A 13,578-nucleotide genomic window follows, 5' to 3' on the forward strand; every position below is an offset into this window, starting at 1 on the left:
TTTTCTTTAGTTCATCGAGAAGAAAAATGTACAATAATCTAATTTTTTTTTTTTTGGTTTTTTAGGATTAGGATTCCCATAAACAAATCTTTAAATTTTTCTAAAAAATAAAATAAAATTGTCTGACCGTCAAGGCTCTGCGTGCCATTATGCAGAGCCTCAATAAACCTAAGGAATCGCCATAAACAGAACCTTCTTAACTTAAACTCTAATACTGCAAGTACTTTCGGTTTATGGATGATCCTTGAAACAGTCCTTAGGTTTATTGCACGGTCTTACAAATTAGGGAGAAAGCGGATTATTTGTTTGACGGAAGAGCAGATTTTTCCCATAAATAATGACACCCATAAGCCACGTTGACAGGAGACTTCCTTCTCCTATTTTCAGTTGTTAACGTTGGCTATATCCAATAGGCATCGCGCATCGTTACTCTCACTTTCCTAATGAAAAGTGTGAACAACGAATCAGCGTTCTTAGTTCAAAAGGCACACCAATACCGAGCTTTTCTCCGTAATAACACGAGAACGGACTTCACTTCTTCTACTACACCAAGATAGTCAACTACTTCTTCTACTACACTAGGAGAGTCAACTAAACTGTTTCTACGACATTAGTTCAGTCAATACTCCGGTATCAAGTCGACAGCTGCCAAGTCATCAACGGATCAATCAACATTTCGGACGGCTTCTACTACGTTCGAACAACATCAACGTATCTACTTGTACTTGATCTCACCTTTTTTTTTGCACGTGGAGAAATCACCATGGACACTCTGCTGCTGCTAATAATCGGCAACAGCAGAGTAGTGTCGGACTCTTACCGACTAAAACTCCACGATGACTATCCTACGCGTGTGACAGGAGTGCTTCGAGGACCTCTTACGAATTATCTTTCCGTTACACCCCCCTCCCGCGTCCTTTTGATTGAGCCAGTCCTAAAAATTCCCCTAACTGTTGAATTTGGTGTTAGGGGGCCCATTGCTCTTAGCGCCATCTCGCCTTCTAGTCGCGGCTCGTTGGGACGGCGGTGGAGCGGCTCTGGGTCGCCATCACCCTCCACCGCGTTATCCTACAAGGGTGAGAGTTTCTCTTTCTCTCCCTTTCTGCCCGCTCCTTTGCGAGCATAACTCGCTCGCAGAAGAGGCAGACAGCCTCGTATTCCTGCGGCCCGCTCAGCATCGCCTCTACGATCGCCGAGGGAGTCAATCTCTCGCCTATGACGAGACGCAGGGTGTAGCGGGACAGCTCCCACGCCGGACAAAATTCCAGCGTGTGCTGCGCCATGTCCCTATCTTCCCCGCAGTGGTGACAGATGTCCGTCGTCTCCCGTCCGATTTTCATCAGGTACTCGCCGAACATGCCGTGTCACGTGAGCACCTGGGTCATCCTGTAGGTGAGCGGGAGGCCGCGGCGGCTTCTTCATGTTTCCCGATTTGGGAGGACCGCCTCCGCGCCTCGATGTTCGCCTCCCTCCTTGATCAGCTGGGATCGCCACTGGTCATACGCGTCCTCCTCGGCGGTTCCTAGGTCGTTTGGAGCCGCCTGCACGGCCGAGTCCTCTGCCGGGTTCAGCGCTCTCATGTGGGTGTATCTCCTCTTGAGTGCCAATACCCGAAGCTCCCATGGCAGAGACGCGGCCAGAACGGTCGCGGACGCGTGGGACACCGTTCGGTATCCCCTGTCGGTTCTGATGGCGGTCACCCTGTGCAACCTCCTGAGGAGCAAGATGCTGCGACGACTCGCCATCAGATCGTCCGCCCATATCGGGGCCTCGTACATCACTTGGGACCGAACGACGCCCTCGTATAGTGGGCGCACCGCGACTCCCGCCACGCCGATGTTCGGCAGCAGGCTGCACAAGGTGTTGGCAGTCGCCGACACCTTCGGAATCAGGGAGTCGAACGTCCACTGACTGTCGATGACGAAACCCAGGTATTTCATCCGCGATCCCACCCCGGCGGTTTTGCTCGCCATGCTTATGCTCAGACCGGGCGGAGGAGTCCCACGCCTGTTTTTGTCGTAAAACCAGATGGCTTCCGACTTCGCAGGGGAGACCCTCAGGCCCAGTCCGCGCACAGCACGAATCGCGCAGGCCGTTGCGACTTCGCCGATGCACAACGTCTCGTGCCACCCGCGACCTCCGACCAAGACCAGGGTGTCGTCCGCGTAGCACACCATGGCCGCGACCGGAGGCAGCGGGCAGCGCAGTAGCTCGTCGTACGCGATGATCCACAGGATCGGTCCCAACACCGAGCTCTGCGAAACGCCGCGTTCGATGGGCCGCCTTTCCTCCCCCTCCCTGCTGGCGTAACATACCCACCTGTCGTCGAGGTAAGCGTGGATCAGCCGAACGAGGTAGCTGGGAACCTCGAAATGTTCCAGGGCCGCCACTATCATATCCCACGGCATGGAGTTGAACGCGTTGACGATGTCCAGAGACACCGCCAATGTCACGCCGTCCCGGGAAACCATGTCCTCCGTGAGTGGCCGCACGCGTCTGACCGCGTCAATCGTCGAGCGTCCCTGCCGGAAGCCGTACTGGCTTTCGTTTTTGTAGTTCTTTTTGGGTAAAATATCATGTTCAAAAATTTAAAAAGTTGTTATCATATTTCTTGAAGTTTATCTTACAATATAAAACACTTCATTTAATTTTGTGTTAGGTTGAACAATTATTACACATATTCATATTTTAATTACAAGATATCATCGCATCGAGTGGCTTAAGAAACATTCTGATTTTATTTGAAATCGATATGCAAGAACGTAAGACACAAAGTACCATGTAATGTCATGCCTATCCTGTCCTTGGTCAGTGATATTAGGGAAGCCGGAAAAATTGCACTTGATCGAACAGAAGTAGTTGGATTAGCAATATACGGTAGAAAATACAGATTGATATATACAATACATTTTTGTATTCACAAAATACAAAAATGATTGAATTTTTATTTGTCAAAGTATATATCCATGTAATAAAAAATATATATATAACCTAATCCAGATATAATCCATATATAAAGTATGTATGCAATTATTGATTACTCATTTTATCAAAATTCTTTTGAAAATTTATTTTTGACTACCTCGATAAAGTGGAGCACGAATACTGTATCTGAATATGTGCTGCCACGTAGCTTTCTCCCGAACTAACAGCTGCGATATCACCGATAATGTAGAGAAGTGACTTTCGATCGTCAAAGCAGTGCAGGAGGACAGGCCTGGGACGCAGCATGGTGGCGCGGCGAGTCAGGGTTAGTTCATTTGAAAAACGAAGCCGAGGTATCAGTCGGGTGGCAACTGTCGAGCATGTGTGTCGTCCCTCGTGCCTGTTTAGTTGTGTCTTAAATTGCACACAGAACACCAATTGCATGTACACCCTAGTACATGAACGAACGACAGACAGTTCGCGAACATGTGATTTTGACAGAGAATACGTTTCGTCGACGCTCGTTACCGCGTGCGTGAAAAGTGAAGGTTTTCCTTGCCGGATATATCGTTACCCTGTAGCAGCTTCGTTCGAGGGGGTGGAGAATAATGTTCTGAGCCGTGAACCACGCACATCATGGTTGCTAAGCACTTCACACAGGGTAAGTTTCCTAACCGTCCCTTTCAACCACACGTTTTGTTTCTAGTATATAACTACGTTTCCTGCGAATTTTCGATCTGATAAAGCAGGATAATACAAGTCTCGGAATCGTTGCGTACCCTAGAGGTGAAAACGTGCACACGTAATATCCATGGTGCACCAATACGGTGCATGGTGGGTGGTGCAGCTCTATAATAGTAATAATAATAATAATAGGAATAATGGTACACTTGTAAGGTTGTATTACATGATAGATCACACTTCTTCCACGATAGAGACCAAAGAAATTAGAAGGTAATACAGTTTTGCGTGCAAACATGTAAAATTTAATAGAATCGTATCTTTTGATTTCTCCACAAGAATCACAGAAGTTCGACGTTCTGTCAACAAAACGTCGTTTTTCATCACGAAACTTCAAATATAGACTGACATCGGAAGATCTTTGTTCTGTTCAATCGAATTTTATTTAAATATATACGTACACACTTACATACATACAAATATTATATGCATACATATTTATATACGAATTATAACCTGACATATAAAACAAAGTTCGAACAAAATTCGTTCAAATTATGTGGGCAAGAAATACACATATGAATATATTTTTCTACGTGATATAGACATGTATGCATTAGTAGGAACAGAGTCAAATCACTTGTCTATTATTATGATACTTTTATAGTTCGTGACACGGTTCTGTGACATTTTTATACAACTAAGAATACTCAAACACTGTAAGACCTTTTCCTTGTTTTTCATCCATTATTCAAAAGGTGTTCGGTGAAAGTAAAATCTCGATAATTTATAATCATAAACTGTGGTATTTTTAAGGCATAAATTTGTACACAGAAAATTTGTATGTTATAATATAATTATATGTGAATATAACTACTAACTAGATATGAGGCTCCAAAGTAGTTTATAGTTTGATCACTTTTTTAAGTAAAGCTTGTCAAGTCTGGGTGGAGTAGCATTGACCGATTGTTCTGGGGGATAAGCTCTGGAGCTTGCGTGAGGCCGATGTCAAGTTCGTGGTGGCTTTTAAACCGTTCGTTCGATGTCCCATCGATCGACACTTGGCGTAATCTTACTCGCGCGTGCCCTTCTGAACACGCATGTTTTTCTCCATGAAATTGAGGGGACGAAAGCAAAGAGAAAAAATTGGCTGAACACCATTCTGCACGTTTCCCAAGATGGTTGACCGTAACGTGTTTTTAATGCTAGAACTACAACATTGTAGTTGTCCATATAATGAATTCGTTATTTTTCGTAGAAATTTTATAGATTCACTTTCATTTTAATTTATCTGCTACAAATTTTATACCTTGGTACTTCTACTGTCAGGATGCAGTTGTCAATAATAATTTTCTAGATTTTTATAATATATGTAATAGGTTTTATTCAAATGAATACTCTTTATTTAATTTTAAACTATAGGCGGTAAATTCTATGAAATTTATAGACATTAAAATTGACAGTTCTTTATATTTAGAATATTTTTAATGAAATTTAAATTTCATTATAATTTTTTATGACTATTATAGAATCTCGTCTTTGATTATACATTTTATTTTATTCCATTTATATATAGAGGTAATAAAAATACATTCAATGAAGTGAAATGAAGTGAATGGAAGTCTAATTTTATTCCTATCGTTCGTGATTGGTAATCCATTTGTACTGGTATTCCACAACCCTTTAAATTTACATTGCGATATTTCTTGGCTTCTTACCACGCAATAATCTTCGATATAATTCTGGTTTACCTTTAGCATCTGTTTGTCACACACGGTAGGTGTAAATGTCACTAGTAATTTTTCACGGAAGCTCGATTAACGAAGGAGACGTTCTACGGTATGCGATGATTCTTCCGCTCTAAATCCATCAGGCCTTCCTTCTTCCATATACTATGTACACCTGCAGTGCAGTGATACGTCCAGGGATTTCCATCTTCCACGTCGTTTCTTTTGAATTCTTCTATCGTGCAGGTCGATAAAGGTTGCACGTTCCTCTGCACTTTCGAATCAGCCTTTCTACTTGTTACTTCCGTTACTCAATTTTACGGAAACTGAGTTTCGATGTCACTAAATTAGTCTCTATAATTTTAGTACCAACTTAGTTTTATAGAATTTATAATCTATACTAATTTAAAATAAAAATATTGTCATCTGTTTGTGCGGTAGAATTTCATTACACATTTCTCAATCAGGAAAGTCTGTCAATTTTTGTTCCTACAAGTTTCATAAAATTCATAATTTATGATGTAAAATTGAAGTATCGTTACGTGGTAAAATTTCAATTCAAACGTTTGTTAAATATGAGGAACTATTGCACACGCAATTCTTTAATTTATCTTATTATTTTTTACCTTATATTAGCTACTAGAAGTAATACTTACAATTGGTCAAAATAAATATTGTTTTTATCATGTACCTAGAACAAAGGAATGCCAGATGTTGAGAGTATGTTTCTTTCTAACGAAAGATCACTGAGATCGTTGGGGGCTCGTAAAATGTCTCACATAAAAACGACCTTTTTTTGTGACACGCGATCCAGTTCTGTGCAGAGCAGGCAATACAATCTCGCCGTTCGTACACAATCAGCATTCACGGCAGTTTGGTGTGTACAATATGTGTGTATATTAGCGAGGGCCTGAGTTATCATGTCGCGTATGATAAAACCACTTACGGGACACATACACGTGTGTATACATGTTACTTCCGATCGAGGATACAATGCCTCTAGTGAGTCGAGACCAAGGGAAATTAATACTATGTTACACTAGTTGTACATTTCTTTATCTTAAGGACTCTAGAGAATTAAAAATCTCTAGAGAATGAAAAAAAATTCTTTCGTAGAATAATACGAGTTGGAACTGAAATCCGTCTCCTTGATAATCTCGAGTTGTAAAATGAAAAACCGCGAGAAGCGAAACTCGAACGAATATCCAGGCAAAACTCCTCTTGTCTTTTATGAGCATTGGAAGTCGCAGGACGACTAATTGGATGATGGCATTTGCTTTGTACGCGCGACGCATTTTTATCAGAATACTTGTTTAAGCGTATTTTACCGAAATACCTAAAATAGAGATTCATCCTTTGTCTCAACTTGTTCTATTCATACGTTTCATTTTCGCTGGTTAACAGTGTATACATTTACACATTCATAATGTATTCCTAACCTCTTACAATTCTTCTATTAGTAAAATATTTAAACGTAACACATAATGTATACAGTAAGAGACTGAAACATTAATAGGGTTGAAATGTAGAAATAAAAGGAGCAGTATTTTCTATATTATTAAATATGTACATTCAAATATATGTGACTGTACATTATACATAGATACTTACGGTAATAAATGTAATTAGCCTTTGTTTACATTTATTGCTATAGTTGTGTGTAATATGCAATTAAATATATTTGTGTATACATATTTAATAACATAGAAATAAAATTTCATTCCTACTGTACGAATGCTTTTGTTTCTCACTGTGTCTAAAACTCCTCCATCCGAGGAATGGATATCAAATTCTGGGTTTAAGTCAAACCTTTTGTTGCATAAGTAATCTGTCTTTATTAAATCGTAACTGCAATTGATGTCACGAGCGTGATACAATATTAAAAGGTTGGAGGTTAATTGATAAAGAATCAGTTGACTATGATACCATAGATAGTTGCAACGCATTCTTCTAAGAAACCAACTTCACGTACTATGTGTGTCATCGAACTAATCGATCGATCAAACAGAGAGATCTCTTTGGTGAAATTAACAGGAGATATCTGGTATAAATTTCCCCCAGCGTTTCTAATAGCTTAGGAGCAATAACTCCTAGAATACGTAGGTTCTCCGAAATTCGATCAACAGTGACTCAAATATGTAGTCCGTTTGAGAAACTTTTACAGTGTGCACAGGTATATCGTGGACATCTCGAACGAGTGAGTCACGACAGTATCTTGGTAAAAGCAGGTTTCCTCGGAATTTCGTGCTCTCCCAATGAATCACCGGATATAAACGTCAAAATATATATTTTACTCGAAAACGCAAAATCACAATCCTTCAAAATGTATTGACATTTAGTGTTGAAATATTTAATACAGCCTTGTATTTGTTTGATATTTTAGATATGGAAAGCAAAAAAATTATGGAACACCTTTTGATATGATTTTTCGATTATAAACAATTATGATTTATGTTGTAAAATTTTGTATACGAGGCCTTTTTCTTTAGAGTAATAGTTTTGTAATCATCCTAGAACAATGTTTATTTAACAAATACAATAATCAATTTGGTCAATGAATCACATGAAATGGAACTTAGAGATTTATTTTACTTATTAAATATTGCATCGAGTACCACATTTTTGATATTATATACATTTTTGCATTAAAAATCTAATCTATTAATCATCATGAATCTTTTATATCAGCTTCACAATTATTTTAAGTCGCAACCTTTTCTTATTATAACCAAATAATCTATGATAATAATAATGATGATAAAAAGAAAACGTCTTTAGTTGAATAAAGAAAATACATTAGACATTGTACAATTGAATCGCAAAATTCAATGCTATATCCTTTGCTTCGATCAAATCGATTTTAAGAATAATTGAAATCCCGTGGTATATCACAATTAATAAAGGATGAGATTAATTTTACATGTCGTTGCATGGCAACGATAGTGACAACTAAAAAAATTTCAAATTTGCTTTCATCGAATAAAAGTTGTTGAATCTATATTATGTTTCTATTTTTATCATGTAAAACAATATATTTATAATTTCATCAGTTTTGCGTCAGAGAGCTAACTTATTACGTATGCCGCTATCAACCTGGCCTTAGTTTTTCAACAACACCGGCTCATCTTCAGTTGTTTTGTAACTCTGCAAGCGGAAGGCTGCTTTCATGAATAGTGGCATATCTTGTCTTAAGTCAGCCTTATAATGTCGTTGAAATGACTCATTTGACATTTTTTGAGCTATACGTCTATCGATGCCAAGTAGCGATATATAGAAAGTAAGAAGTATACGTTGGGCAAGACTGAACGGTTTTCGGCCAGGTTAATATACCACCGATGTTCTGAATATGATAATGCAGTGAGTTAATTATTTCCTCCCGTTGTTGCGTGTCATCGACCTGCCTGGGAACTCCTCGAGAACTATACTGTTGGATCGTTGCACGAAAGTTTCGGCCTCGATCGACAGTATGAAGTTCCTTGAAGGTGGCGCACCATAAAAGGGAGACACACAGCGAGAAGGACAAGCGGAGAAACGAAAGAAGAAAATTAAATAAGTCTGGCTCCTACGGAGAAACGTAAATATGTGATGAAGGAAACTGCAATTACCAAACGAATTCGATCGTTTCTAATTGAATATAAAAAGGACATATCTTGTGAAGTTGCTCGTTAAAATCATCTTGTATCTCCGGATAATAACATCGCATAGCTCTCGAAAGCAATTTCGTTTGTTCGATTTTATTACGTTCTCCTTTCGATTTTTATATGTACAGTTGTAAGTAGCTCGTAAAATCGTTCCTTGAAACTTGTACACGATTTCATTGCAAATGTTTTTATTTATGTTAGTAGCAGTATGTTTATCGATATGTATCGCTTACATGACGGACGCCATGTTTGTTTCGTAATATAGAGTTCGTTTACAGTGATACGCGAGAACAAGGATTCTACGAAACCCAATACATTTTACGATTTATAAGAAAGGAATATAAAAATCTATTTTTCATTCTCGTTATATTCTCGTTTCAGAAAATCTATATTCTTCAGGTATATTTATTTTGTTGACTTTATTCTTCTCCAGTTTTGTGATCAAAGGAATTGAGTAAGAGATGATCGTAGCTTTTAGATTTCATTCGTTATTCGAAGTAGATAGGAGCGAGATGAATAATTATGCTAGACTGATAAATATGCCACCCTCTCCGTGTCCTTCCTTTTACATTAGAATATTCTAGCCGCGTGTTACGTCTCCCTTTCCCGTAAATTATATTCGTGCTCATTTCCACCGTACGCCACTACTACCATAATGCATATTAGATCAATCTTTTCTGCGTCACGTGAACCACAACGTGCTTGAATTTCAATTTTATTCCTTTTTTATGGCTATCAGACACTAAATCATCCAATGGAATCTCTAGGGACTACCTTTATAAGATAACTACTACTGTCAGATAACCTACAATTACAGAATTTATTAATAACATCTACATATATAACCGTGATAAGTCATAATATCAATAAATTGAATCATGCAGTATAATCCCTCTGATATTGAGCCCTTGTAAAGGCAAATAAGAAAAAGGCAAACAGTAGATTTATCAGTTCTCCACTGATATGGATTAAATGTATCTTGCACGGTAAATTACTGCACTTGCAGCGACCATGAAAGATGCGAACTCGGTGTACTCGTTAAACGGCTAGCGAAAAATTCATCAATCTTAGCACCTGCACAAGTGTCTCGGGATGTTATCTTGGCATCGTTCGTGTTTTGCCTAAATCACTGACAAAGTCTGGGTTAACTAATCCAGTCAAATGACACGCGATCGAATGACAATCACGCGCGCCATCTACGAAGACAGTCACGTACGGCCATGAATCGTTTCTGGCTGCATTCCTATTTAAATAGTATGGCCAGAGGACCTTCGTCAACTCCGGGAAACGGATGGCAGTTCTGATAAGGAATCGCCGTTTCCAAAGCGCGAGGAAGGAAATATAGGAGAGCGAAGGAGCACAAGCGATTTATTTCATGGAAATAAACGGGACGAACGTTAGTCGGACTACCATTCGCGAGCCATAGAAATTTAATACAAGACCGTTGCAATGATCCTCGAGTTCGCGCGAGGGTCGTTACGTCAAGCGATACTCTTTTCTTGCAAACACGGCTTAATCTCGGAAACGTCGACTGGGTCGACCGCTTTATGAGTGGGATTACGTTTAAATCCGAGCTGTGTACATCGCGTAGATTCTCATTTACTTTTTTCAAACTTTCTTGCATCAAAAGCGAATCGCTTTTTATGAAATGTTAAGTTTTCGGCAGTTTTTATTTTGTGATATTATATGGTTCCTTTTATATAATTATTTAAGATCAAAATATTAAGGTATATACTTTTTGTCATTTTTATTTGTAGCATTTTATTCAATTTGTTTTATCGTTTGGTATACATATAAGATTATAATAAATGATCAAAGGTGGCAAAGAGAAAAATTGTCAGAAATTGTCAAACGGGTCTCAAACTGCGGGATGAAGTATCAAATTTCGCGATAGTTAGCAAGACGGTCCACAAAGAGTCACGTGATATACGACCTTGGAGAAATAGGACCATGGCAGCTGACGTGCAGGTGCAACATATTCGCAGGTGCATATATGCTGCTGTTGCTGCTGCTGCTGCTGCTGCTGTGGCACCTGCGTACCGCGAGCACGTGGTTCGCCGCGATGATTGGAGATGATGCTCTGACCGGATGAGACTAGATATTTTTTTTGATTTCTTAAAAACATATCTGATCAAATTGAAAGAAGTATTTAAAAATGCAACAGTATTTGATATTATTCATGAATACGTATTAACAATAATTCTTTCTTATTTTTCTAAACCTTAAGAAATATTCGAATTGTAGAAAAATAAATATTTCCAACTATGATGAATATGCGATGTGAGTAATACTTCTAACTAAACAACGTAATTCTTTCTTTTTTTCTTAAACTTAAGAAATTTCCTAACTATAGAAAAATATATATCCCAAATTATGACGTGAATATACGATGTGAATAATGAAGATTTTAAATCGTGGAAAAATACGATTCGATGGAAAATGAATGGAGGAACGTAGAAAGATTAATGAATACTGCAATGAACAGAAATGCAGAAGCGTTCAATTATACTCGACTGTCGCGGTGTAAAGGTTAATTCCATCGTTTCCGCAGTGTTTCCCCGGCGATAAACCGCAGCGGGGTGAAAAGGGGAAAAAAACTCGCGAATGTACATAGGTCATATACAAAGGATTGGTTAATGAACCGGGGAAAGAAGACAAACCGCAGCAGTTAGATCAGAGATCACCGCGTTTGGGGTAAGCACTGTGTGCACGATCCCTCACTTGGTTCGTCATCGTGAGGGCACGTTAATTAAATTGTGATTGCGATCAAACAGCTGGAATCTTTCCTTGAAACCCCGTAACACTGATTCCATTGAATTCTTCGAACAGAATTACGCGAGGAAATATGTACGTACGTGTATCACATGTGTATTATGTACGTTTTAATTAATGCTAACGGGTTTGAAATGGAGATTTCTTTGGATATTAAAACGGACAGAAGACTAGGAAAATTATTATACATAGTTGATAAAATATTATTTTTTTATATTTAAAATATTTTTCTCTACTATTCTTTTATATTTAGAATATTTTTATATATTATTTTTTCTCTAATTACAAAATTTATTATTTCATCGAGCAGTACAATTCCTTATGATAATAAAATTTAACCCATTACTGGTAATGTGTTAATCAATTATTACGAAGGGAAATATTTGATAATGTACTGAACATTATAAAATGTGTATCTTGTGGATAACCTGTGACAAAATAAATAATAGAATAAGTTAGAAAATCACGTATGTAGTCGTGTTTGTGTTTCGTCCAATATTATAGTGGCTTTTCTATGAACACGTTGAATCGCGTTGAAAATTGACCACTGCTGGCACCAAGGAATCGTCACGTACAATATTGTCCGAACAGAACAACAGGTGGTCAGGGAATTTACCAGGTTTCCATATCGCGCTCCTTCCAAACGAACGAGATCAGTGTTAAGTGGTCGGCGGAGCTCGGATGACCGACAGCTTGGAAAAGCTAACATCACCTCGCTGAATTGAGTTCTTAAATATAAAGGAAATTTTCTTTCTTTTTTTTGTTTCAGGCTCCAGCCCTGAGTTGGGTGTCCCGGATATGACAGTCATCAGTGACATCGATGAAACGGGAATTAATCGAAATCTCCAAGTCCGGTATAAGAGGGACCAGATATATGTATCCTTTGATCGAACTTTAACTAATTAAAATTAATTCTTATACTTATAGGTATTAGGTAAGAATTATCTTATTGTTTTTTCATCTTAAACATATCTTAATTGGTTTTATTTTTACATATTTTCTATACACAAATGCATATCTCTTTATACCGTAACTTTTTCCAAAAATTCGCATACATCTTTAATTTTGAAATTTATCAGATAGGGTATTTTTTAGTACTTTTTTATGACGTTAAATCAGCGATTAAATTAGAAATTGACTGGAGTACGATTGCAACATCTTCCATATGAATATGATCTCATAAAAATGCTAGACCACGTGTGAACCGTCTTGTTCTGTTCGTCCGAGAGTTTCGCAAAAAACAGTGAACGGACGTCCGTTCATTTCGTAATTCGTACGTTAGTATGGCCTGGAGTTAGAATTCTTCGCGCATTCCTACGTATAACTCTCTCTCGAGTTCCTTCTGCTCCTCCTCTTTCTCAACAGTACTGCGGCATTGGAACTATGGTATTTCATATTGAAATTTTTAACAATTTTTAGCCTCTAAGTGAAAGGACGTTTGGAGCTGATGAAAAGCTAGCACATTAGAGAATAATGTAAAATTTTTTAGAATAATGCCAGAGTGCAATGTCAGATACTTTAGGACTGCGTTAAAGTGTAATATTAAATTTATCAAGATCAAGAGTAAAAATTTAAATATTATTCGTATTAATATAAATACCGAGGAACTAAGTGAAACATCCAAAAATACTGTTAAAGAATAATTTCAAATCTACGATTGTACTATAGATCAATCTCATAAACTCTTCCAAATTCACCGAAATTCCGGGATATCTGAAACTTCCAATACTCCTCCTCAATTACCAATACACATTTTCCAACTGCCCGTACCTTTCCCCAGACCCTTAAGTTCCTTTCGATCCGCCAAAATTCCTAAACATCTCGAACTTGCT

General features: G+C 38.3%; 1 protein-coding gene across 2 annotated transcripts in view; it reads left to right on the forward strand.

Annotated features, from left to right (window-relative positions):
* The first annotated feature begins 3,271 nt into the window (after positions 1–3,271).
* LOC122567590 (myosin-I heavy chain) overlaps positions 3,272–13,578 on the forward strand; it is a 49,625-nt gene continuing 39,318 nt past the window's right edge. For both annotated transcript variants that reach the window (XM_043726286.1, XM_043726287.1), the window contains exons 1-2: positions 3,272–3,586; positions 12,516–12,622. In XM_043726286.1, coding sequence (XP_043582221.1) covers positions 3,562–3,586; positions 12,516–12,622 — 132 coding nt within the window. In that variant the 5' untranslated portion in view covers positions 3,272–3,561. The remainder of the gene's footprint in view (positions 3,587–12,515; positions 12,623–13,578) is intronic.

Source organism: Bombus pyrosoma, linkage group LG5 (assembly GCF_014825855.1).
Source record: "Bombus pyrosoma isolate SC7728 linkage group LG5, ASM1482585v1, whole genome shotgun sequence".
In the NCBI taxonomy this organism is placed as follows: domain Eukaryota; kingdom Metazoa; phylum Arthropoda; class Insecta; order Hymenoptera; family Apidae; genus Bombus; species Bombus pyrosoma.